The sequence below is a fragment of the Astatotilapia calliptera genome, chromosome 23 (assembly GCF_964374335.1).
Source record: "Astatotilapia calliptera chromosome 23, fAstCal68.1, whole genome shotgun sequence".
Classification (NCBI taxonomy): domain Eukaryota; kingdom Metazoa; phylum Chordata; class Actinopteri; order Cichliformes; family Cichlidae; genus Astatotilapia; species Astatotilapia calliptera.
The window spans coordinates 32,937,221-32,960,701 of record NC_137443.1 but is presented as its reverse complement, the minus strand read 5'-3'; the positions used below and the strand labels follow the sequence as shown (position 1 = coordinate 32,960,701).

The following is a 23,481-nucleotide window of genomic DNA, read 5'->3' as shown; positions in this document are numbered from 1 at the left end:
TTTCTGTCCTTCAGTTGTTTATCTATCACTAAAATACTTTGGTGCAGGATGAATGGCCAGGGGAGAGATCCTTGTTAGTAGAAAAAGATGCAAAACGTATTAATATACAGTTAAAAGTCCATCATTTATGTCCTCCTTTACATTGTCCAAAGCAGTTCAGCAGTCCGGATTGGAGTCGTTGTCGGCCGATTTTGGATCCCGGACCTTACTTTGACAGCTCTGATTCGTTCATGTTGACAACGTAATCCCGCTCTGACTCGGCTTACTTCAAGTTTGACCTTAACGTCTTCCCGTAGTCACGTATACTTTGCACTCTGGGATGCAGAATTTAACTAGCCGTAAATTGAGCAGAAATTCTACACGCAGTCCAGAGCACAGCGCTCCCGCCCCTGACACCCAACCGGCCAATAAGCGGAGTGGACGTTCTCACTTGTTTTGTAGTGACGCACGGTTCGCGGACTTCGTTCGGAAGTTTCTGTGTGTGAAAGCAAAACATCCATGCGTCCGTCTGTTTTCTTCCGGGTCTCGGTTGTGCTGGATCCTGTACCAGTGGTCAGAAGTCGAGAGGCTGTGTAAACCCTGAGGTGTTAGGAAAGCAGACATATTTTAATAATGCTGCACAGGTAGAGCTAGACTGAAAAGATCACATGACTCCCTTACTTTTCAAGTTCCAAACACGACATCCTCTAGTCCTGTAGTAATAATAATATTAATAATAATAATAATAAAGTTTCACTTTCCTTTTCAATTTTCACTGATGGTCGTGTAGGTGGAGTTACGTGAAGCGATCTTAAATAACTTAAACGGCTAAATTCCAGCCTGAACAGTTATTGGTTGAGCTTTACATAACTTCCACTTACTACACGGACCGAATGAAGTGGAGCGTACAGCGTGCAGAGACGCGCCCGGCTGAGCTATCCCCAGTATGACCATGGAGGTGACAAGCACGGGCGGCAGGCACAACCCGCTGGCAACTGCCAGCTTTTTTTCAAGAGTTTTTTTGTGGTAAGTGTGATTTCACGGCGTGATCTAACTCTGACCGAGCGGTGAGGTAATCAGTTAAGAACAACAAACTGCTGATTTCATGCATACATGTTTGTATATCGTTTTAATTGTGGTTTTTCTGAGTTAACTAGAACTATGAACCCGTTTACAAGGGGATTTAATCTGTGCCAGGATGCATTTTTAATTGAAAAAAATAGTTTCTCATAACTTGATCACGCATTGAAAAATCAATAGGATTAGCCCATCCCAGCAATGCTGTGCCCCACGGACCACATGAGGCAAGCAAGAAATACTTCAGAATTTATTCAAAAGCCGGTGTTTACATGCTTCAGACCATAATAGTGGAAACTGAGACTGATTACTTTAATTCAAAGTGGGTAGAATCACTTCCATACACTGAAAAAACAAAACAAAACAAAAAACTCCTGGGTTATTTTATTAGGTCATAAAAAATACTAAATCCACAGAAAGTATGTGCAGCTTTTCGCTGTGTGTATTATTTCTGTGCATTTATTTGTGGAATAGATTTTGAACAGCAGAGTTGAGTCAGGTAGCTCTGGACTTGTTTGAGTTTTTCAACCATAACTCATGAATGGGAAAAGCAATTGTAGGCTTTAATGTAGCCCTCATGGTTTAAACTGGCTTAATACATAGTATGAGTACCACACAAACAAATACTACATAGATATGTGGTTGGTCTTTTGATGTCTATATTGAAAGCATTGAGTAACTGAGTAATAACTCACCTTCAGAATGTTCAAAGTGCACTTCTTTCTAGATACCAAGGGAGGCTTCACTACACATGACCAGAGAATTATTAAACTGGGAGAAGCAGAAAACTTTGCTATGTTGTTTCTGATACGTCTGCTTTTCCCCTCTGCTAACCTGACATACACTGAATGTCATACACTGAGACACCAGGCTATGCAAACAGGTGCTTATTAACAGGTGCTTTTACTGCCAGAAAAACACAGAGTTAAATTAAGATGAACTGTCCCATTATACTGTTTTTTTATTCTCTTAAAGTTAAAGTTGGGTGTTTTTTTATTGTTAGTATTTTTTTGAAAAACGTGGTGGATATGGGATGGTGTGTGTGTGAGTGTGTGTGTCCAGGGAAGGCGGACTTTGACGGGCATGCTAATGTGTGTGATTTAAGCCAAGTTGATCTGTAAAGCTAATTTTTTAAAACCCAGACATCAGTAAAATATCATAAGTACAAAAAGCCGAGCAAACTTTTTTTGCTTTTTATCGTGGGGTATCGTGTGTAGAATTCTGAGGTGGAAAATGAATCGAATCCTTCTTTTGGAATAAGGCCGAAATATGGAAAAATGAGGGACAGGTGAAGCGCCATGAATACTTTCTGTCTTTCTATTTCAGCTGGTTAACCCCTTTGCTGCAGCTTGGCCAAAAGCGAAGACTTGAGGAAAATGATATGTATAGCATCCTTAAAGAGGATCAGTCTGAAGCCCTGGGAGAGGAGCTACAGAGGTACTACACTGCTGTGTTGCATTATTGGATCACTAACAAAAGTCAAATCTGAGAGACTGAGAAGATGATGGCTCAGACATAGGTCCTTACAATTTTCTATGACCAGTTTGAGAAGAGATTTATTTTTGAGTCAATGAGTAATGTGGTTATGCATACTACCCAAATAACCCATTTCACAACATGTGATTTAGTCAAATATTGCCTTGAATAACATTAAAAAATTCTTCTACCCAGGAAAGTTATGGGTTAAGACCCTATGGTTTTGTTGTCACTTCCTTTACATGTAGCTGGATGGTTGGCCTAGCACCAGAGGTTTTTGAGCTCTTGATCACTTTTAGTACTATTTATGAACTGGTCTTTTAAGCAGTCCAGAAGAAGAAGCGTTGTTATCTATTTATGATGCAAAAAAAGTCATTTCTGGCCAGTCTACCACAGTAGAATAATACCCCAAAATATTTTTCTGGAGTCTGCCATCTATTGATGATATTTCTGTTTGTATTCACCTCTTCAGGGGTTCATTTCCCCTGGTGAATTGTACAAATATGATCTGTAGACAAGCAGGTAGCTGTTGGTGCTTTGCCAGGAGAGACTGCATGCTTGTTCAGTAGCTGTGTGTTTCTTTGAATTGCCAGGGAGTGCTGCCGTAGTGTGAGTCACACCTGATGTGTTATTCTGACAGGTCAATCTACTTATTCCTGTTTGATGTATTAACTCCTTTCACAACAGGCCAAACCCAACCTTAGGCCTCCCTGAAACATGCCGATGCTCCCAACAGGCATCCTGTCACTAAAAATAACACTAAAAGTTCAACAGAAAGAGCTGTAATAAAGCTCATTACTTTTAAATAATTCAGTTCCATTTTATCACAACAACAGCCAACTTAAAGCACCTTGTATTGTAAGGTAAGACCCCATAATACTACAGAGAAAACCTTAACAAGTCAGTGACCCCCTTTGAGCAAGCAGTTGGTGATGGTAGGAAGTCCACACTTAAATTTTGCTTTTATTTTTAACTTAGTTTTAATAGTTTTTAATAGTAATTGTTATAAAATTGTTAAAGAAGTAGCTTCTTTTTTGCCACACGTGTAAATGTTCCCAGCTCTCTCAGTCAGAAATGCTAACCAGCTCTCTGTGCCATTCATTTGATGAAGATGTAAGTGGCAGTGTCACTGGTGGATCATTGAATTGCTGTTTGCCATTCCATTAACCTGATACTTCTTGTAACAAATGAGTATGTTGCCACTGTGCGGCCGTATGGTTCTCATTTGGAAGGTTTATTTGCTAATGATTTTTTTAAAATGTTGGTGTGACTATATCCTAAATAGTTACATTGCCATTTGTTGTTCTAGATTGGTCTAAAGATCAATGTTGTGTCTAGATTGACATAAAATGTTGTTTGCTTAACTTCAACTTATAGTGTGTACTTCTGTTTGTACCAGAGAAGTTGTACCTTTCACAGTTACCTCATAGGTTAGCCTAATCTAATAATCTCCATGTTTATCTTGCAGATTTTGGGACCGTGAAGTTAGACATGCTACAAAGGAACTCCTGAAGCCAAAACTCACCAGAGTCCTTATAAAGTGCTATGGAAGGTCCTATGTAATGGCTGGGATATTTGTTTTTTTCCTGGTATGTCGACTGGTCATGTGGAGGTGTCAGATGAGTTATTTGTAATGAAATAATAAGCATGCTAATGTACTCAGAGACCTTTCTTGTAACAAAAATTGGCTCAAATATCTAGCAGCCATTTGAACCCATTTCCTAAAGTCTGGGAAAGGATGAATGTAAGCTTGCATTCATTGTCTTTATCATAAAGGAGACAATCAAAGTGATCCAGCCACTTCTTCTGGGGAAGATAATCCTTTTCTTTGAGAATGGTGACCCCGATGATCAGAGAAGTCTTGGCATGGCGTATGTTTACGCTGCTGCGATGTCCATCTCCACGCTTGGACTGACTATCCTCCAACATCTCTACTACTATCATGTCCTAAGAACAGGCATGAGGATTAGAGTGGCTATGTGTCACATGATCTACAGGAAGGTCAGTGAAAAATCTGTACAAATGAAGAGTTGTCAGCTTATCTCTGTCAGAAATATGTTCCGATGGATCCATCTATACTTGTCGGTGTTGTGAAAATTGTTTTTTGAGCAGTTAAGTAAAATTCCTCTCATCAGGCTCTCAGACTCAGTGCTAAATCCATGGGACAAACAACCACTGGGCAAATAGTGAACCTCCTTTCAAATGATGTTAATCATTTCGATGAGGTAAGAGAATCATGTACTCAAACACATGATGAGATTATTTAATTGTATTTGATGACATTTTTAAACCAAGTTGTGCCCTTAACATCAAGATCTTCACACAGATTTGTAAAAAATTGTAAGGTTTGGACAAGTTGTCCAGCATGTTTTCTGCACGTCAACAATCATGCTCTCTATAGATTACACTTAATCTGCACTACCTGTGGGTGGGACCTCTCCAAGCAGTGGTGATCATTGTTTTCCTTTGGTATGAGATCGGTGCCTCGTGCCTGGCAGGTGTAGCAGCCATCGCACTCATGATGCCGATACAAACCTGGTTTGGAAAACTCTTTGGCATCTTCAGGTATGGACGAAGAATACAGAAGCTGGACATTATTGTTTCTGACGATAACGTTCTTTTATTATGTGCATTGTCTGCCTGTTTTTATACAATTTTGATTAGATGGTTTTTTTAGCCTCTAATGGACACAGTGTAAATGGTGCTTATATTTGCAGGAGCAAAACAGCAGTCCTTACTGACAACAGAATCCGTATCATGAACGAAGTGGTGTCTGGTATCAGGATAATCAAGATGTATGCCTGGGAGAAACCGTTCTCAGCTCTGGTGACTGAAGTCAGAAGGTAAGAACTACAGGTTTTATGAAGAATCAGCTAATTTTTTAGAGGAATGTCTTCTTCTTATAATGTGCTCCCATAATAATTATGAGTATAAACAGTGAATCAAAAACTGTCAAAATAAATATTTTAATAAACTGACTCGTCATCCTGCAGTTTTATGATTTGGAACGACCAATATGATTAATGCTTCGACACATGTGGAAATGAAATGAACTGAAAATATCAGACATGTCTTTAGCTGTCTTTTAAAATAGTGAACAGGACCGATAAACTTCAGGGGCATAAAGAAAGATCATACCACAGATCAGGCTTGCTCCATCAGCCCAGGAACTTTTCTCATTTGCCAAACGAATGAGAAATGTAGGGTTCACATAATGTGTGGTTTGTCTGGAGGCGGAGATCCATGTTGAACCACTGTGCTCTTCTGGAACAGCGGAGAACTGGTCCTATACATGTAAAAATCAAAGGAACACTTTTTGATGAGATTATAGCATCAAGTCAGTTAAACTTATGGGAATAATACAAACTGCTAAGTACCATTTTGAGCTGCTGCAGTGATATTTCAACAAAATATATATTTTTCAGCTCTATAGGTTGATAATTTTCATTTCGATGAAACAATCTGACATCCTTTCATTCCTTACACAATACACAGTCCATAGTGTAGTCAGCATTGATATCCAGCATGATTTTTCCTATATTTTTTTAGTTAGAGTATACAGTTGAAAACATCCTTTGGTGTGCCTAATGTTTTATGTGTGCTTATGAGTCTCCTCATCAACAAGAACAAAGAGCTTGAGCATATAAAGTTAGGCATGTCTGGGAAAATGTAAAGAGATTTCATTAATAGCATGATCTGTATTGGATTTTCTTATCTCTGCAGAGCTCATCAATTTCTTTAAATCACTGCAATCACAGTTTTTTCTGGTAACCTCTTAGGGCCCATGGGAGTTCATATGGATTAGCTACAAGAAGAATTAATCAGAATTAACAACAAGGAGAATTCCTTATTGCTTTGATGTACTGCTCTTAAAGAACAGCTTAGATTTGTATTAATTCATTAATCCTCAACTTTCTCAGCATTGATGTCTGGTTAATGATAATCCTTTGTTTGCTCTGCACTTTATATGTTAACTGTCACTTATTGTTCCCATCAACACCTTCTGAGATTCTTTGAAAGAAACCCACTCAAAATCAGTCCTTGTGACATCAAGCAGTAATCCATTGTAGCCTTCAAAACTTTCCATCCATCTTCAGCTTAAATGTACTTAGAATAACCACAGAGGAAATTTGTCACTACTAGTGACCAGCATTGAATGGGAGGCTCTGCCTTCTTCATTCTGATTTTAAATACTTACCACGTGTAAGTCAGAAGTCTCTATTGGGGTGATATGGTATAAAGAGGTTTGCTTTACAGAAGCCAGTATTTTAATATTGGCCATGTACAGACAGAGAGTGAGGAAGTCGGTGAAGCTTGAACTTTTGGTGTGGATTATACAACAGCTCAACATTATTTTTCTGTGTGAAAACTTGGGTTGCATTGTAGTCATGATTAATTCAGGGTTACAGTTTCAGGAAGAAAAATGTTTTACAGTCAACCTTCAAGTCTCAATGAGTCTTTGATAATAAAGACTTCTTAAGATATCCACAGTTACAAAACTACTAAATATGTAGTAAATATGAAGTAATGTGTACATTTGGATTCTAACACAGGGTTGATTTATGGTGAAATGGTTTGTCTATTTTTATATTTTAAATGGATTTTAAGTTGGGTTTTTTTTTAATGATTTGTAGAGAAGAGACAAAACCCTTCATCTTGATCAAAACACAAAACAAAGAATGTTACGTTCTTTCCGTCAAGCGCAAGGCCTCAGGCTTCGGGGCCTCTGCAGATGCTGAATCATTACATTCTTGTGAGAGGCCCCGCACTGAATGTCCTTAGAGGCCGTACCAAAGCTTTTGACAAACAATTTTTTTTAAAGCTGTTTTGCTAATGTTCTAAAGTAAGGTCAAATCTATAATTAACTGTCATTTTCTGCTGAGTCAAGCTAAATGTATTCCCAGTATTAGCATTCCATCATTACCAAACGATATGTTGACGCTATGCTGGACTGAGCCTTTGGTCAAGCAAACTAACACATGATCTTGGTGTTGCATGAGATACATGCAACACCAAGATATATTGCCAAAAGTTCTTGCTCGTTTGCCTTCACACGCATATGAAATTGAGTGACATCCCATTGTTAATCCATAAGGTTTATTATGATTTAGGAGTATATTTATGGGAATTTTTAACCATTTTTCCAGAAGTGAGGTCAGACACTGATATTGGATGAGAAAGTCTGGCTCACAGCCTCCGCTCTAATTATTCCCAAAGATGTTCTGTCAGGTTTAAGTCAGGACTCTGTGCAAGCCAGTCAAGTTATTTCACATTAGACTCATTGATGCATGTTTATTTGGATGTTGTTTTCTGCACTGTTGCACAATGATGTTGGAACAGGAAGAGGCCGTCCTCAAACTGTTCCCACAAGGTTGGGAGCATGAAATTGTCCAAAATGTCTTGTTATGCATCAAGAGTTAGTTTCACTGGAACTAAGATGAGCCCAACTCCTGAAAAACAACTCCAGATCTCACCGCTCCACCAAATTTTACACTTGGCACAATGTAGTCAGGCAAGTACTGACAGACTCGATACACGTACACTACCGGTCAAAGGTTTTAGAACACCCCAATTTTTCCATTTTATAATTGAAAGTTATGCAGTTTAATGTTGCATTGCACTCTGAAGTGAAAGCATAGTACAAATAAGCAATTCAAGTAAAACAATTATCATGGAATCAATTTATAGGCCAAAATGTATTCTATAATTCCACCTTTGGCAGCTGAACACACCCGTGGCATTCTTTCTACAACAGAGATCAAATATTCTTCAGAAAGTTCTTCCCATATCGGTTGCAGAGGTTCCCATAAATGTGTGGCACTTTTAGGTTGCTCTGCTTTCACTCTTCTGTCCAGTTCATCCCAAACCAGCTCGATGGGGTTTAAGTCTGGAGACTGGAGACCACTCCATGTTTTCCAGCTTACCATCTTGTTCTTTGTTCCTGAGGTAGTTCTGGCATAGCTCGGACTTTTGTTTTGGGTCATTATGTTGCAATAGGATGAAACCCTGACCAACTAGAGGGTATTGCATGGCGCTGCAGAATGCTGTGTTAGCCATTTTGGTTCAGGGTGCCTCTCACTCTGTACAAGTCACCGAGCTGGAATCCAGCAAAACAGCCCCAGACCATCACACTTCCTCCTCCATGTTTGACAGTTGATGCCACACACTGTAGAGCCATCCTTTCACGTACGAAGATCCTGCGTGATGAACCGGTGATTTCAAATTTTGATTCATTGCTCTATAATACCTTCTTCCAGTCTTCAGTAGTGCAGTGGCGATGTTTCATGACCCAGGCAAGCCTCTTTGTCTTATTCTGACGTCTTAGCGATGGCTTTCTTCCTGCAGCTTGTCCTGTCAAACCTGCAGCTCGAAGTCTTCTCTTCACAGTTGAAACTGAGACTTACTATGACCATTATTAAGCTGTGTTTAAAGCTGTTGCCCTGTTAGCCACCGATCACGGAAGCTGTTAACTCTCAGAAACCTTTTTCTCACCACAAACTACTTTTTGCAGTACAGTGCTGTTCAGCTGATGCTCACGAGGGCATGGTACCACAGTGTGTTCCAACACTGCTTTCATGCAGGCAGAGGGGGTTGTAAGTAATCCAGAAAAGCTGGAACACCTGTAAGAATTAGTAGCACCAGCTTTCAAGACCTGATCAACCTCCATTGCTGCACAACAGCTTTAAATTGTTAACCCATTTTGTGTTCCCTGAAAAATACCTTTTTGTATAATTTGAAATGTACATTATTTTTCATTTTTTTCGAGAGTAAAAAAGGGTTATATAAGAATCAGTCCATTTACCATCCAGTGACCCTGTTCGGTGATTTTACGTTGCCTACTGTACCACTTCCTGGCAAAAAAGCAGAAAACTCAGAACCACTGTACTGCCAGATAAAAAAAAGTTTAATGCAATTTGTAGAAGCACAGCGAGGATAAACTTGACCTACGTGTATCGACTAGAGAAACTTCACGAGGGTCTAACATTCAAACTGGGAAGCTTAAATACAAACTTAAAAAGACAATAACAACCACCTGTGTGAGAGGAAATAAAAAAAACAAAACAAGAAGCATCACTGTAAATATATCAAGAATCACATATTATACGTGATAAACCTTGTTAACTCAATCTTTGTAGGCTAATAAATATAAGACCACAAAATACAAAAAATGCACAGAAAATATGTGATAAAGACATGAAAACTGTGGGAAGGAAAAACACAGGAAGGAAGCTCTGGGAGAACCAGGTTCAGGGAGGGGCAGCCATCTGGTGCAATTGGTTGGGGGTTAGGGGAGGAAGACAGGATAAAGACATGGTGTGGAAGAGAACCAGAGATTAATAATAACTAATGATTAACTCTAGAGTGGTGTATAAACAGAGGGTGAAAAGAGGTTAGTGAAGAAGAAACACAAGCATAAATTAGGTAGGTTTCAGGGCCAGGGTCACCTGATCCAGCCATAACTATGAACTTTATCAAAAAGCAAAACTTTAATGCTAATCTTGAAATCCAAACTGGGGGCTGGTTCAACAGAAAAGGGCCCTGAAAGCTGAAGTCGCTCTATCTACTACAATAACCAAGGAACCACAAGTAAGCCTGCAGTCTGAGAGCAAAGTGCTCTATTGGGGTGATATTTAAGATAAGATGAGGCCTGATAGTTCAAGGTCTTGTATGTTAGTATGTCTTTGCACTCTTCATGGTCTGATGAAGAAAATAATTATTTAGACGTAAGTATTTCAGTTGTAGTCATTTGAGCATTCTTTTTTTTGACAGTGGTGTGACACTCTAAATAAAGTCTTCTGATTTTACATATTAAGCCTCCCTATGTTCTTCTTTACTCCTAGGAAAGAAATTCATCAGATATTAAAAAGCTCCTACCTGCGAGGACTCAACATGGCTTCATTCTTTGCCAGCAGCAAGATCACAGTGTTTGTCACCTTCACTGTCTACGCCCTCCTGGGCAACACCATCACTGCCAGCAGTGTGTTTGTCACTGCATCCCTGTATGGTACAATTAAGCTCACAGTGACCCTGTTCTTTCCTCTGGCCATTGAGAAATTGTCAGAGACTGTTGTGAGCATTCGCAGGATTAAGGTAATTCTGTTCTTTCATAAATTGGAATACAAGTAACAAAACCGTAGCTGATATCTGTCATTAGTACCATAATGACCGATTTACTACTTTTCTATTGTCTAAAAAGTTCAGAGAACTTTACATAACAAAAATCGTGTTGACTTAATGTTACGGTCTTCCCTGAGCCTGGTTCTGATGGAGGTTTCTTCCTGTTAAAATGGATTTTTTCCTTCCCACTCTCACCATGTGCTTGCTCATCTGAGTAATCTGATTGTTGGGACTTTCTCTGCATTGTTGTATTGTCTCTTTAGGTTACAATATAAAGCATGTTGAGGCAACTGTTGTTGTGATGCTTGTTTGGTGCTGTTGAACTAAAATAGAATTGAAATTCATGATGTTTTCCATCATGGAGAATCCATCTGTCAAATAGATCCTAAAGTGATGTCCAGATTGATTGCAGATATTGTAACTGTCCTGCAAAAAAATGGATAAAAGATTGGTGGTGACATCAGAACTCTTTTTAATCTTAAATGTAGTTGTTTCTAAATTTGTGGATAGGTAAAGCAAGAGAACTGTGCTAATTTAGTTTATGTTTCAAAGCACGTGTGTCCATTAAATATCTTTCAAGAATTTTCTCGTCCTGGAAGAGCTTGAAAGAAAAAATCTCGCACTGCCTTTGGAGGGAAAAATGGAGAACGCTATTGAAATTGAGGCACTGACCTGCTACTGGGATAAGGTAAATGTTAAAGTTTAAAACTCATATTGATAATGAGTCATCTTGCATAATTTTAAATTCAAAATTTGTGCATTAATTAATACATTCTTCTTCTTTTTTTTAGAGTTTGGATGCACCATCTCTGCACAATGTTTCCATCACAGCAGAGTCACACCAGCTTTTCACTGTGATCGGACCAGTGGGGGCCGGAAAGGTCCGCAACTGACTTACCATTTAGCCTTTAGGTCAGAACATTGAGTATCAAAATTGTGTTTTCAGGGTCACATGTTCATAACATCTGTGTTTTCTTCAGTCATCTCTGCTCAGTGCCATCCTGGGAGAGCTGCCTTATGACACAGGCACATTAAAGGTCATAGGTCAAATAAGCTATGCAGCCCAGCAACCCTGGGTGTTCCCTGGAACCATCCGCAGCAACATCCTGTTCGGGAAACAACTGAATCCTAAAAAGTATGAGAGGGTCCTCAGAGCCTGTGCTCTGAAGAAGGTGAGATATAATGCTGCAAGTTAACCAGTTCATGTTAGGCCAGCAGCTCAAGGCGAACCGCTCTTTACCCTCTGGTGTAAAATCTTACAAGGTGGGTTCCTACCTATAGAAAATGCTGATTAGCTCCAACAATATGATCAGATGACCTTGATAAAAGCCAGCAGCCTTCAAAAGTCAATTATAATCATATTGATTAATTGCATTGTTTGCTATAGTTTAGGAGCAAATTCTGAAATTTGACTTTGGGACGTCACATCTTTTCTTGAAAGTAAAGCAGTATTAGTTGTGCTTTTCTTTTATGTCTCATTTGAAGTACAGCTGTGGTCAGAAGTTTGCATGCACTCATCCCAGGCATGAATGTCATGGTTATTTAACTGTTCTTTTTCTATAGTGGAATGATTGTACAGCACACATCTTCAATAACTTTAAAACAAGTTTAAGCTTTTATTTGGGATTTTTTCTAATCTATGGATCAAAAATATACAAACAACCTCAAATATATACTCACCAATTTATTGGTGTTCATTTAGCTGTATTTAGTTCAATATCACTTTGCAAGTTGCTCTTCAAACAGACACTTTTGGAGGCCATCAATGATCTTCTGGTGGATTCTGTCTAGATATTTTGACCACTCTTCTTGGCAGTTTGTTTAAATTGGTTAGTTTCCTGGTATGGAGCTGGCCATCCTGGGAGAGCTGCCTTTGAAAGCCTCACCTTTGTTCCTCTAAATATATTGTGGTCTAACAGCTCAGTCTTTCTCTTGTCTGACCATAAAACATTTTATCAGAAGCTATTTGTTTGTCCATGTGGGGGAACAGCAAATTTCACTCAAGCTTGAAGGTGTTGACTTTGGAGCAGGGCCTTTTTTCTGTACAATCGTTTAATTCTGGAAAAAGAACAGTTCAAATAAATCATTAAAAACTCAAAATTATCATGACATTTATGCCCTTGATGATTGTAGGCAAGTTACGCCTCCATTGTTTCAAATTCAGGACCTGCAGCTGTTCCCAGATGGAGATCTGACACTGATCGGGGACAGAGGGGCCACACTCAGTGGGGGACAGAAAGCTCGTGTCAACCTGGCAAGGTACATGGACATCATGTAGTAAGAACGCTACCTAGAAGAAAACTTACACGTATTGTATCACCGTGACGCATTCAAATGTTAGTCTGAGTTTCTAAGGAACCTAAACTAGAGGCAACAAGTAGCTAGATGTTGGGGTGCATGTATTTTTACCCTGCATGCACACACTTGTGCTGTTACATTTGCTATAGTTTATGTGAAAGTTCAGTCTTTTTCCTGACAAATAAGATTCCCCCACTGTGTGTCCTTGTTTTCAGGGCTGTATATCAGGATGCAGACATCTACCTCCTGGATGACCCTTTAAGTGCTGTGGATGCAGAAGTTGGAAAACATCTTTTTGAGCAGTGAGTAATAAAGAGTTCGGTGCTAATTATCTGTATACCCTGATTAATAATGGTGTCGAGAATCGTGCTCATGCTCGACAGTACACACTGCATGATTGAAGTTCATGTGAACTGTTTTAATTCCATTCAGTTCAGTTTTATTTATATGGAACTATTTCAAAGCAACAGTCACAAACGTGCAGAAACCCCCTCTTATTTATCAAAATCAGGTGTATCTGTGGCCTGCTGAAGAACAAGTGTCGTATCCTCATCACACACCAGCTCCAGCATCTGAGGACGGCTGACCAGATCCTGGTCCTCAAGGAGGTTTGTCCCCCTTTATGCTGGTTTAAGTAGGCAGGGGATAAACATGTTTGCATTCACCAGTTATAGTTTGTTACTCTGAGGTGTGTAATCTCTGAGAGTGAGCTCCAGCACACGTTGATCTCCAGTCGTCAGGTGACATTTCCGTTTCCAAATTGTTATTAATTTTTTAACTTACAACACAAAGTCTCTGGACCAGATGTGTTAATACAAAACTACTCAGTTACAGAAGTTAAGGAAACATATTCATTCAGATGAAAAATCTAATTCAGTTTGTCAAAAAACGCTTCAGCTGGAGGAAAGAGATCCAGCATTATGTAGAGTGATGTTGGGAGGTTTAGGTTTAGGTTAGCTTAGGTGACGAGCTGAAAAGTGTCAGGGATAAACAGGCAACGCGGCTTTGTGTACAGTTCCAATTAAATCTCCTTGATCCCCTTTTTAATGTGTTCCCCTTTACTCACAGGTTCTGCATTTTGTAGAAGGAGCTTCACAACTGATTTTTAATGGTGGTTTTCCAATTTTCCAAATTCATAGAAATGATTTTCTCCGAAGGAAGGCGTTCCTTCAGATGAGCCTTTTTGACTTTTTTGTTATTAAGTACTGAAAAACACATTGTTGCTCATTTTCATTATTTGTTTCTCCAGGGTCATGTCATGGTCCAGGGAACCTACAGTGAGCTGCAGACCTCTGGCCTGGATATTGTGTCCCTGCTGAGAAGTGATGTGGAGGCACATTCAGTTGGGTCATGTTCGGTTGACCCAGACAAATTGTCTTTACGCAGCCAGTGGACGATTTGCTCACATGGGTCACACTGTTCTTCCAGCAGCCTCCTGCTACCAGACAGCAGCTGCACTGATCAGCTTCATGTAGGTATATTTCCAAAAGATTAGATTAAGAGTCCCCACATAAATGGCAGCATTTTGTAGTCACCTAATTACAAGGATGGACAGAGGTAGAAATGAATAGTTTGGGTTAAAATAGACCTGCAAGTCTATTATCACTAAACTTGTTTTATTGTTTTGCAGGTTGAAGTTGCTCAAACTATTACAGAAGAAACTCGAGCTGAAGGAAATGTTAGCGGCCATGTTTACCTTAAGTACTTCACAGCAGGCTGTAACACTTTGGTGTTAATGGTCATAATACTGCTCAGCATAATAGCTGAGGTAAGCCCCGACCCTACAACACCCTTCCTGCACTCTTTCTGTCTCCAGGTGTTACCTGTCTGTATTAACTGTTATCAGTATTAAATCCCTCACTGTACAATCATGTGGAAAAGTCATAGTGACTCTAACCCAGGGGTGGGCAATCTCAGTCCACGAGGGTCGGTGTCCCTGCAGGTTTTAGATCTCACCTTGGGTAATCACCTGAATCACATGATTATTTCGTTACCAGGCCTCTGGAGAACTTCAGGACATGTTGAGGAGCTAATTTAGCCATTTAAATCAGCTGTGTTGGTTTGAGGACACATCTCAAACCTGCAGGGACACCGGCCCTCGTGGACTGAGATTGCCTACCCCTGCTCTAACCTGACTTAACCTTCCCACCCTCCCACACATTTCATGCAACTTGGTTTCCTCATGCTGTGTTTCAAAAATTGATCTAAAGAGAGGTCCGTTTCAACAGGTTGCATATATCCTGCAGGACTGGTGGCTGGTATATTGGTAAGAACTTTACCAATGTGGATATTTTTAATGGCAAATACAGTATGCAATAGCTTAACTTTATACTGTTCATTTGACAGTTTTTTAAATGAAATTAGATCAGTTATCATTTCGTGTGTACCTGATTGAATTGTCTTGTCATCTGACAGGGCAGGGGAGGAGTTTTCTAACAGCACAGCCACTGCTGTTAGCGTGGACAGTGGAATGGATGTTACTAGCTCATTTCGAAAGTTTGATCTCACTTTTTACCTCGGTATTTATTCAGGTAAGCCTATAGTTATAGTAATACCTATAGTTCTTGTTAGAGTCTTCAGGTCTAATATCTAATATAGTCCTGCTGTGTTTACTTTTAGGTTTGACAGCAGCAGCTGTGGTCTTTGGTTTTGCCAGGAGTTTGGTGATATTTCACGGGCTGGTGAGATCAGCTCAGACTCTGCACAACAGCATGTTTAGTGCTGTTCTCCACACCCCGGTTACCTTCTTTGATGTCAACCCCATAGGTGAGGCCTACACAGAATTTATTTTAAATTTAAGAAAAAGCGTTGAATTACATCAGGGTATATCCTGCCTTATGCCTTTGACCGATTGGGAGTTTTGCCTATAGTTTTACAAATAACCCAGTCTATTTCTACCAGGAAGAGAACTGGAGTCAAAACACATCCCTGACATATTCCAGTGTTGTCTGAGTTCTCCAAGATGACATTGGCCTTAAACCTCTAAAAAAAGGTCTATTAAGTTCAGTTCAATCCAGTTTTATTCATACTTGGCACTCCAAGTTAGAACAGCCACATAAAGGTGCTTTGGGAGGGAAAAACTCTCTTTTAACAGGAAGAGATTCCTGGTAAAACCAGGCTCAGGGAGGAATGGGGATTTTCCTCCCCACTTTCACCGAGGTGCTTGTCATGAGGCAACGTTTCAATGAATGGTGAAAGCATTGATTTGTATGGTGTAAAGCTTCATGTTCAGAACATAGACAGCATAAAGATGGACGTAGTGATATCACCCACTGATTTTGGATTGTCCAGGTAGCTTCAATGTTAGCGTCTTGCTAGCATTAGCCCACTAGAGCATACAGTACACACTAAGAAAAAGGACAAAAATTACACTTGCCTACATCCTTAACATGATAATGGTGCTGGGTGCAGGGCTGACATATCTTTGCTTTTACTGATTGAATGATTTATAGTCTTCTCTTTATATAATGTTTCTGTTCCTTTTCCCTTGTTTCAGGTCGAATACTCAACAGATTTTCCAAAGATGTCAGCCAAATGGACTCCATGCTACCTATCACTTTTGTGGACTTCTATCAAGTGAAGACTACTATATGTGCTATATACACACAAGACTCACTTAAAAGGATCCTTCAGTAATTTGAGTATTTCTGATTATGCGATGTTGTTTTAGTTGTTTTTACAGAATGCTGGCGTTATCGCGGTGGCAGCCTCAGTCATCCCTCTCATCCTCATCCCTGTTGTTCCTCTCCTAATAATCTTTCTGTACTTGAGAAGCTTTTACCTCCGTACCTCACGTGATGTCAAACGTCTCGAGTCAACAAGTGCGCTTATTTTTATTACGATCCTATCATAAACTCATCATTTTAAACTGTAGGTTCAATGACGCTGGCTGTTTAACAGTTTCTCACAGCTAATCTTTTCCTACAGCGCGGAGTCCAGTCTTCTCCCACCTGTCCTTGTCTCTTCAGGGTCTTTCCACCATCAGAGCCCTCAAGGCTGAGGAGAGGTTAAAGAAGGCATTTGATGCCCATCAGGACCTGCATTCAGGTTTACTCTTTATGAACTCTTTATGGATGGTTAAAACTGAGATTTTCTAGCTGATTTTAAAGGAATTTCAAGCGATAAAGAAAACTACTCATAGTTCCAAGTAGAACTGGAATTCTGGATAATTTGCTCTCAGTCTGTCAATGAATACCTTCTGGGAGCATATTTGTAAAGGCATTTTCCCTCTTAAGAAAGGTTATCACAGGTCAATTCAAAGTTGATCATTTGCTCAACTATCTCTCCTAAGAGGCCTTGGGAAGATAAGCTATGCGTCTCCAGCTGAAAAATAGTTAAAAATGTTGCAAATCAGTAATGATAGTGGAATAATGATAGCGAAGAAGCCTGGAAGACTTTAATTCTGTTTTATTTATATGACAACAGTCACCTCAAGGTGCTTTATATTGTACAAATCGCTTTATAATAAATTACATGTGTGAGATATTTGGGTCTCATGAAATGTCTTGTAAAGTGAACCTGCTCAAAAGATTAACCTGGTCATCTTCTTTATAATGAAATGCATTTTTTCGTCTCGTTGCAGAGGCGTGGTTTTTGTTCCTGATGACCTCCCGCTGGTTTGCACTACGCCTTGACAGCATTTGCTCCATATTCATCACTCTCACAGCATTTGGCTGCGTCTTACTCAGACATGGTGAGGAACTAAAGCACCATGCAGACAAACTGTCTCACAACAGGTGCCTTATATTGTAAGGTAAAGAGTCTGTAACGATACAAAGAAAACCCCAACCATCAGAGGACCCTCTTAGAGCAAGCACTTGGCGACAGTGGGAAGGAAAAAATCCTTGATTTATTTTATTACAGCGATTATGTATGCTGTAGGTATTAAAGGTACTGTACAATGTTTTGAATATCAATCTATCAGACTCTAATTTGTACATGTAAATGGAGAGTCCTCTTCACACACTAAGGTTAGTTATGGAGTTCCACAGGGTTCGGTGCTAGGACCAATTCTGTTTATATTATACATGCTTCCCTTAGGCAGTATCATCAGAAGACATAGCATACATTTTCACTTCTATGCAGATGACACCCAGCTTTATATATCTATTAAGCCAGATAACACACACCAATTTGTTAAAATACAGGAATGTCTTAAAGACAAAGACTTGGATAACGTCTACTTTTCTGCTTCTAAATTCAGATAAAACTGAGGTTATTGTACTCACCTATAAAAATCTAACCCTCCAGTAACACTGAGGAATTTTGGAGTCATTTTTGACCAGGATATATCATTCAGTGCATATATGGTAAACAAACGTGTTGGACTTCCATTTGCGGAATCTGGTTCAAATTAAAAACATTTCGTTTAAGTGATGCTGAAAAACTTACTTCTAGGCTGGACTACAATTCCTTATTATCAGGATCTCCTAAAAACGTCCTAAAAAGCCTTGAGATGGTCCGCAATGCTGCAGCAAAGATACTGACAGGGACCAGACCAAGAGAGCACATTTCACCGACACTGGTTTTTCCTCATTGCATCCCTGTTAAATCCGGAATCGAATTTAACATACAAGGTCTGGAATAATCAGGCCCCATCTCATCTTAAAGACCTAATAGTACCCTATCAACCCATTAGAGCACTTCGCTCTCAGACTGCAAGCTTGTTTGTGGTTCCTAGAGTATTTAAAAGTAGAATGGGGGGCCGAGCCTTCAGTATTCAGGCCCCTCTTTTGTGGAGTTTGTATTCAGGACAGGGCTCTAGACTAACTTTTTGCCATGGGCGTACTCCTAACTTTAAAAAGTTAGGCGTACCGGCACAAAAGTTGGGCGCACACAAATTTTATAATAATTTATATAATATAATGTGTTTTTCTGAATACACTGTGCTTTTTCAGCATTCAAAGACTGATGACACCGTGTCAGAGCACTGGCTATGAATTTCAGAAGGATCAGGCCTTAACTTAACAGGAAAAGTTAGCAATAGTTCTTTTCCTATTACAGCTACATCCACGTCTGTCGGGCCTAGGCTGCTCACTAGGGCTGGGTATCATCACTGATTTCTATAATCCATTCGATTCCGGTTTTCAAAGTCCCGATTCGATTCAACTTTTAGCCTCAGACAGTCAGAAATATTATAATTCTGATCATTTATCAGTACTGACTTCATCAGAATTGTGAACATCACAGCAGAGGCCTTTGTGTGAAAGTAACTGAGAATAAAACACAGATTTTCCTGGTCTGGCTTTTTATAGCAGATAACCTTAAAAATATTCTACAATGTTCTGCATATAAAGTTTAAATTTCTTCAGTATTGAACAACAGAAAAAATAGGCTTTCTTGTCAGAGGTCATTTAAGTGAAAAAAAGAAAAGAAAAAGACAGCAGCCACAGCGCTGTAAACAACGGTAGACTGGTGGGCAATAAGTGAATGAATAATACAGAAAACAGAGATTGGAGACGGGAAACTGTTCTTGAAGTATAGAGAGAGATAGAGAGAGAGAGAGCGCTAGCTGTGCATGAAGTGTGATTTTTTTTTTTTTTTTTTTTTTTTTTTTTTTTTTTTTTTAATAGTCGTGGAAGCAAAACAGCAAAATTCATGACGACATTGATCAAATGTGAAGCGCAGTTTGCTGCTTCTTTTGCTGCTTGCTCGGTGAATTTTGGTTGGAGAGAGACACAACCTGCAGCTCAGAATCAGCGCAAAAAGACGTAAACACAGTGCGGACCGGACGCATCAGAACCGCTAAGCTCCGACAGAGTGTCCGTCGGGTGAGAAAGCTGAGAAAGACAAAGTTGATTCTGATGCGTCGGTCCTCTGTGTTTACGTCTTTGTGTGGAATGCCTGTACCTGCTCTCATTTGCTGTTTGGTTGTTGTTGAAATGGTTTTGTGAGCTTTAATCTGAGAATCTGGCGTTTCTGGCAAAACACAGTTATATTTAAAAGTCGATTCAGGATTTAATGAATTGATATCGCTTTATTCAAGCTACTCACCTCCCACTTCCACCTGCACTTTCAACTGGACCACGGTCAATCAGAGAGGTCCCGCCCCTTACTATCTCTGATTGGTTTAGTCCACGATAGGGCAAAATGTGTGTCTGTTGTTGACCACAGGGAACGTTGCAGATTTTTTTTTTTTTTTTTTTTTTTTTTTTTTTTTGCTACCCGAACAGTTGGTCGCACAGGTGCAACCAATTTTTTATTTTTTTTTTAGTGGCACCACTGAAAATTTTGGTCGCACTCTAGAGCCCTGATTCAGGAGACAGACAAACTCTACTTTTAAGACTTTTTTTTTTATAAAGCATATATTTAGGGATGGATGAGTTGACCCTGAATTTTCCCTTAGTCATGTTGCAATAGCTCTAGGCTGCTGGGGGCTTCCCATGATGAGTCTTTTTCTTCACTCTTTATGTGCGTATACACCACTCAGCATTTATTCATTAGTTATTGTTCATCTCTGGCTCTGTTCCAGGGTGTGTCTTTGTCCCGTCTTATTCCCTGCACCCACAGTCAGTCATGGCAGATGGCTGCCTCTTCCTGACCTGGTTTTGCCAGAGGTTTCTTCCTATAAAAACGGAGTTTTTCCTTCTCACTGTCGCCAAAGGATTTGCTCGTGGGGGGTCACATGATTGTTGGGGTTTTCCTCTGTATTATTGTAGGGTCTTTACCTTACAATATAAAGTGCTTTGAGGCAATTGTTGCTGTGATTTGGTGCTATATAAATCAAATTGATGTGAATTGAATTGAATCTGTGCAACAGGTCAAGAATATATAATGTAGATTAATAAGATTTGCCATAAATGGACGTTTATTAAAACCTTTACTTAAACTATTAGAAATAAAGGAAAGAAAAACCAAACAGTTCCACAACTTTTAAACCAACCAGCCCCTTAGTGGGCTTGGGGTATTTAGCAAACTAAACACAATTAAATGTTTAATTTAACTGCATTTAGTTTGCTAAATACCCTAACCACACACAGTGAGTTAATGCAGAAGAAAGTCCTGAACTAGCCTCTGATTTCTGATCATGTTTTGGATCCATTAGGCCTGGAGGCTGGAGAGGTGGGCCTTGTGCTGACCTATGCTGTAACACTGATAGGAAACTTCCAGTGGACAGTGAGACAAAGTGCAGAGGTGGAGAACATGGTAAGAACTGAGTGATGACATTTTGTATTTCCAGTTTTTTTTTGAATGAATGATGTTGATGAAAATGATGTTGGTGGGTGAAGATAAATGTACTTAATGGACAGTTACATGGAGCAAAGTTTCAATTCCCCTTAATCCTCTCAAATTTTGATCATACCTCATTTGTACAAAAACTTTGGACACTTGACTTCTGCACTTACAGTAAAGTATGCTGTACAAATTATAAAGCCCTTTGTAGGAAAGTTGGAATTTTCGGTTTTGGGGTTTAAAAAATATAAAAACATCCTGATGCCTATGAATGAACGTTAACATAGGCTACAAAAAGCATAATTGAAAAAGACCTCTTGGCTTTTCAGATGACATCAGTGGAGAGGGTGGTGGAGTACACTGAGCTAAAGAGTGAAGCACCCTTAGAAACTCAGAAGCGTCCTCCCCCTGATTGGCCGAGCCAAGGAATGATAACCTTTGATCGAGTGAACTTCTTTTATAGCAAGGATGGACCACCGGTCCTCAAAGACATCAACGCCACGTTTCAACCCAAAGAGAAGGTGACACATCGGTTTGTGGAGAACAGCTGGTTGGGGTCTGAGTGATGATCAGCTGTTGATGTTTTGTGTCCTGTGGGTCAGGTTGGTATTGTGGGTAGAACAGGAGCGGGGAAAAGCTCTCTGGTCTCGGCTCTGTTTCGCCTGGCAGAGCCCCAGGGAAAGATCTACATCGACGGTATTGTGACCTCTGAGATTGGCCTACATGACCTGCGCCAGAAGATGTCCATCATTCCTCAGGTACAACATCAGATGACACTTCAACTGCCTGAAGAAATACGTAGTTACAATCTCACTGTTACAATAATGCTATCCATTTCTGTTATTCTTCTATTAATTGAAACTGCTATATCATTTATTTTCAGTAAATTAAACTCAAAACACAGATTTTCAAAGTCATACGATACTGCGTGTCGTTTCCAAATCCATATCCGGTACATAGAATTAATGACGTAGCAGAGTCTACTGATTTTTCTCCCTGACTTCTCTCCCCTCTGCTCCCCAGGACCCAGTTCTCTTTACTGACAGTGTGAGGAAGAACTTGGACCCTTTCAACCAGCACACTGATGAAGACCTGTGGAAAGCTCTGGAAGAGGCTAGTATTTAATTAGCACACCCAGATTTGTCGTTACTGCCCACAGACCAGCTACAGGTTTCTCCTCTCCATGTTCACTGCAGGTACAGATGAAGTCTGTGGTGGAGGAGCTGCCTGGGAAGCTGGAGACTGTCCTGGCTGAGTCAGGCTCCAACTTCAGCATGGGCCAGAGGCAGCTGCTGTGCCTGGCCAGAGCAGTCCTGAGGAAGAATCGCATTCTCATCATCGACGAAGCCACGGCCAACGTTGACCCAAGGTCCTCCAGATACATTACCAGTACAGAGAGCTCCTAGACATCCAGGAGCTTTCTCAACACACTTTTCCCACATGATTCTCAAAGTGTTTTTCTTGTTGTTACTGCAGGACAGATGAGCTGATCCAGAAAACCATTCGGGAAAAGTTCAGAGACTGCACTGTGCTCACCATCGCTCATCGCCTCAACACCATCATAGACAGCGACCGTATACTGGTGACTCAGCTATTCCGACTGTAGCTTTTTAATAAATTCATACTGTTAGAGTACACAGATATGCAAAAAATGTTCCTGTGTTAACTGTTACACCACCGTATGTTTTCTCTTGGCCTAAGGTGCTGGACAGTGGCACCATTCAGGAGCTGGACTGTCCTTTCACTCTACTGCAAAACAAGGAGGGTGCTCTCTACAAGATGGTGCAAGAGATGGGCCAGGCTGAGGCAGCGGCTCTGCTGGAGTCAGCAGGAAGGTGAGGTGAAAAAGAGTCCCCTTAAACATGGCTGAAAAATCTGCATCCACACAGTTTCCATGCTTTCCAGCTTATGACAGCAGCCTGAGCAAAATAATTTAGACTTTTCTGTGGCTGCTACAACCAGGTGAGGTCTACTTCCAACAAGTCTCTCTCACACCCAAACAGAGAAGTTAAACTGTGACGTGGAGTGAAACACTGGAATCAGCTGAACTCTTGCAGCAACCTCTGAGCACCGCGAGCTCCTCCTGCCTCCAACTGTGTGCAACGACTGGGGCGTTTGATGTTTTTTATGCTTTGATCTTATTTGATCTGTGTCTGTTTTTAAGTTATGTTGAAATCATAAATTATGGTTACATTGTCACATGTGAACAAGCTACTCTGTAAGATCTGTAAGCTTCAGAATTTGACCTTGAATTCCCCACCGTTATACTTTTTGTACACGAATTTTCATAAAGTTCATGTAATTTGTAACAGTCCTTGTCTTCTTGACTTGACCAAAGATTTGATTTCAGTATTATATCTT

The 23,481-nt window shown here is 40.0% G+C and overlaps 1 protein-coding gene and 1 long non-coding RNA gene across 3 annotated transcripts; one reads left to right on the top strand and one right to left on the bottom strand.

The window, feature by feature from the left end:
- LOC145424280 (uncharacterized) lies at positions 1-800 on the bottom strand. Its single transcript, XR_013905301.1, has 2 exons — positions 661-800; positions 1-579 (listed from the first exon to the last, which is right to left on the bottom strand). It is a non-coding gene; the product is annotated as an uncharacterized LOC145424280 (long non-coding RNA).
- On the top strand, positions 776-23,429 carry LOC113016995 (ATP-binding cassette sub-family C member 4-like). Of its 2 annotated transcripts, none has more exons than XM_080297465.1 (31): positions 776-1,005; positions 2,383-2,493; positions 4,001-4,121; positions 4,309-4,533; positions 4,668-4,757; positions 4,934-5,097; positions 5,250-5,375; positions 10,374-10,623; positions 11,231-11,338; positions 11,442-11,531; positions 11,631-11,822; positions 12,815-12,909; positions 13,164-13,250; positions 13,460-13,556; positions 14,198-14,419; positions 14,579-14,716; positions 15,177-15,214; positions 15,364-15,479; positions 15,568-15,714; positions 16,445-16,524; positions 16,619-16,769; positions 16,876-16,995; positions 17,531-17,641; positions 20,993-21,093; positions 21,450-21,641; positions 21,723-21,878; positions 22,144-22,233; positions 22,317-22,489; positions 22,597-22,702; positions 22,822-22,960; positions 23,088-23,429. In XM_080297465.1, exons 1-30 carry the CDS (start codon positions 926-928, stop codon positions 22,957-22,959), a joined length of 3,915 nt encoding a protein of 1,304 aa, XP_080153591.1. In that variant the 5' UTR covers positions 776-925; the 3' UTR covers position 22,960; positions 23,088-23,429. The 2 variants fall into 2 exon arrangements, with proteins under 2 accessions (XP_080153591.1, XP_026016035.2); XM_026160250.2 differs by having other exon boundaries at positions 865-1,005; positions 22,822-22,955; positions 23,124-23,429.
- Positions 23,430-23,481: the final 52 nt, after the last annotated feature.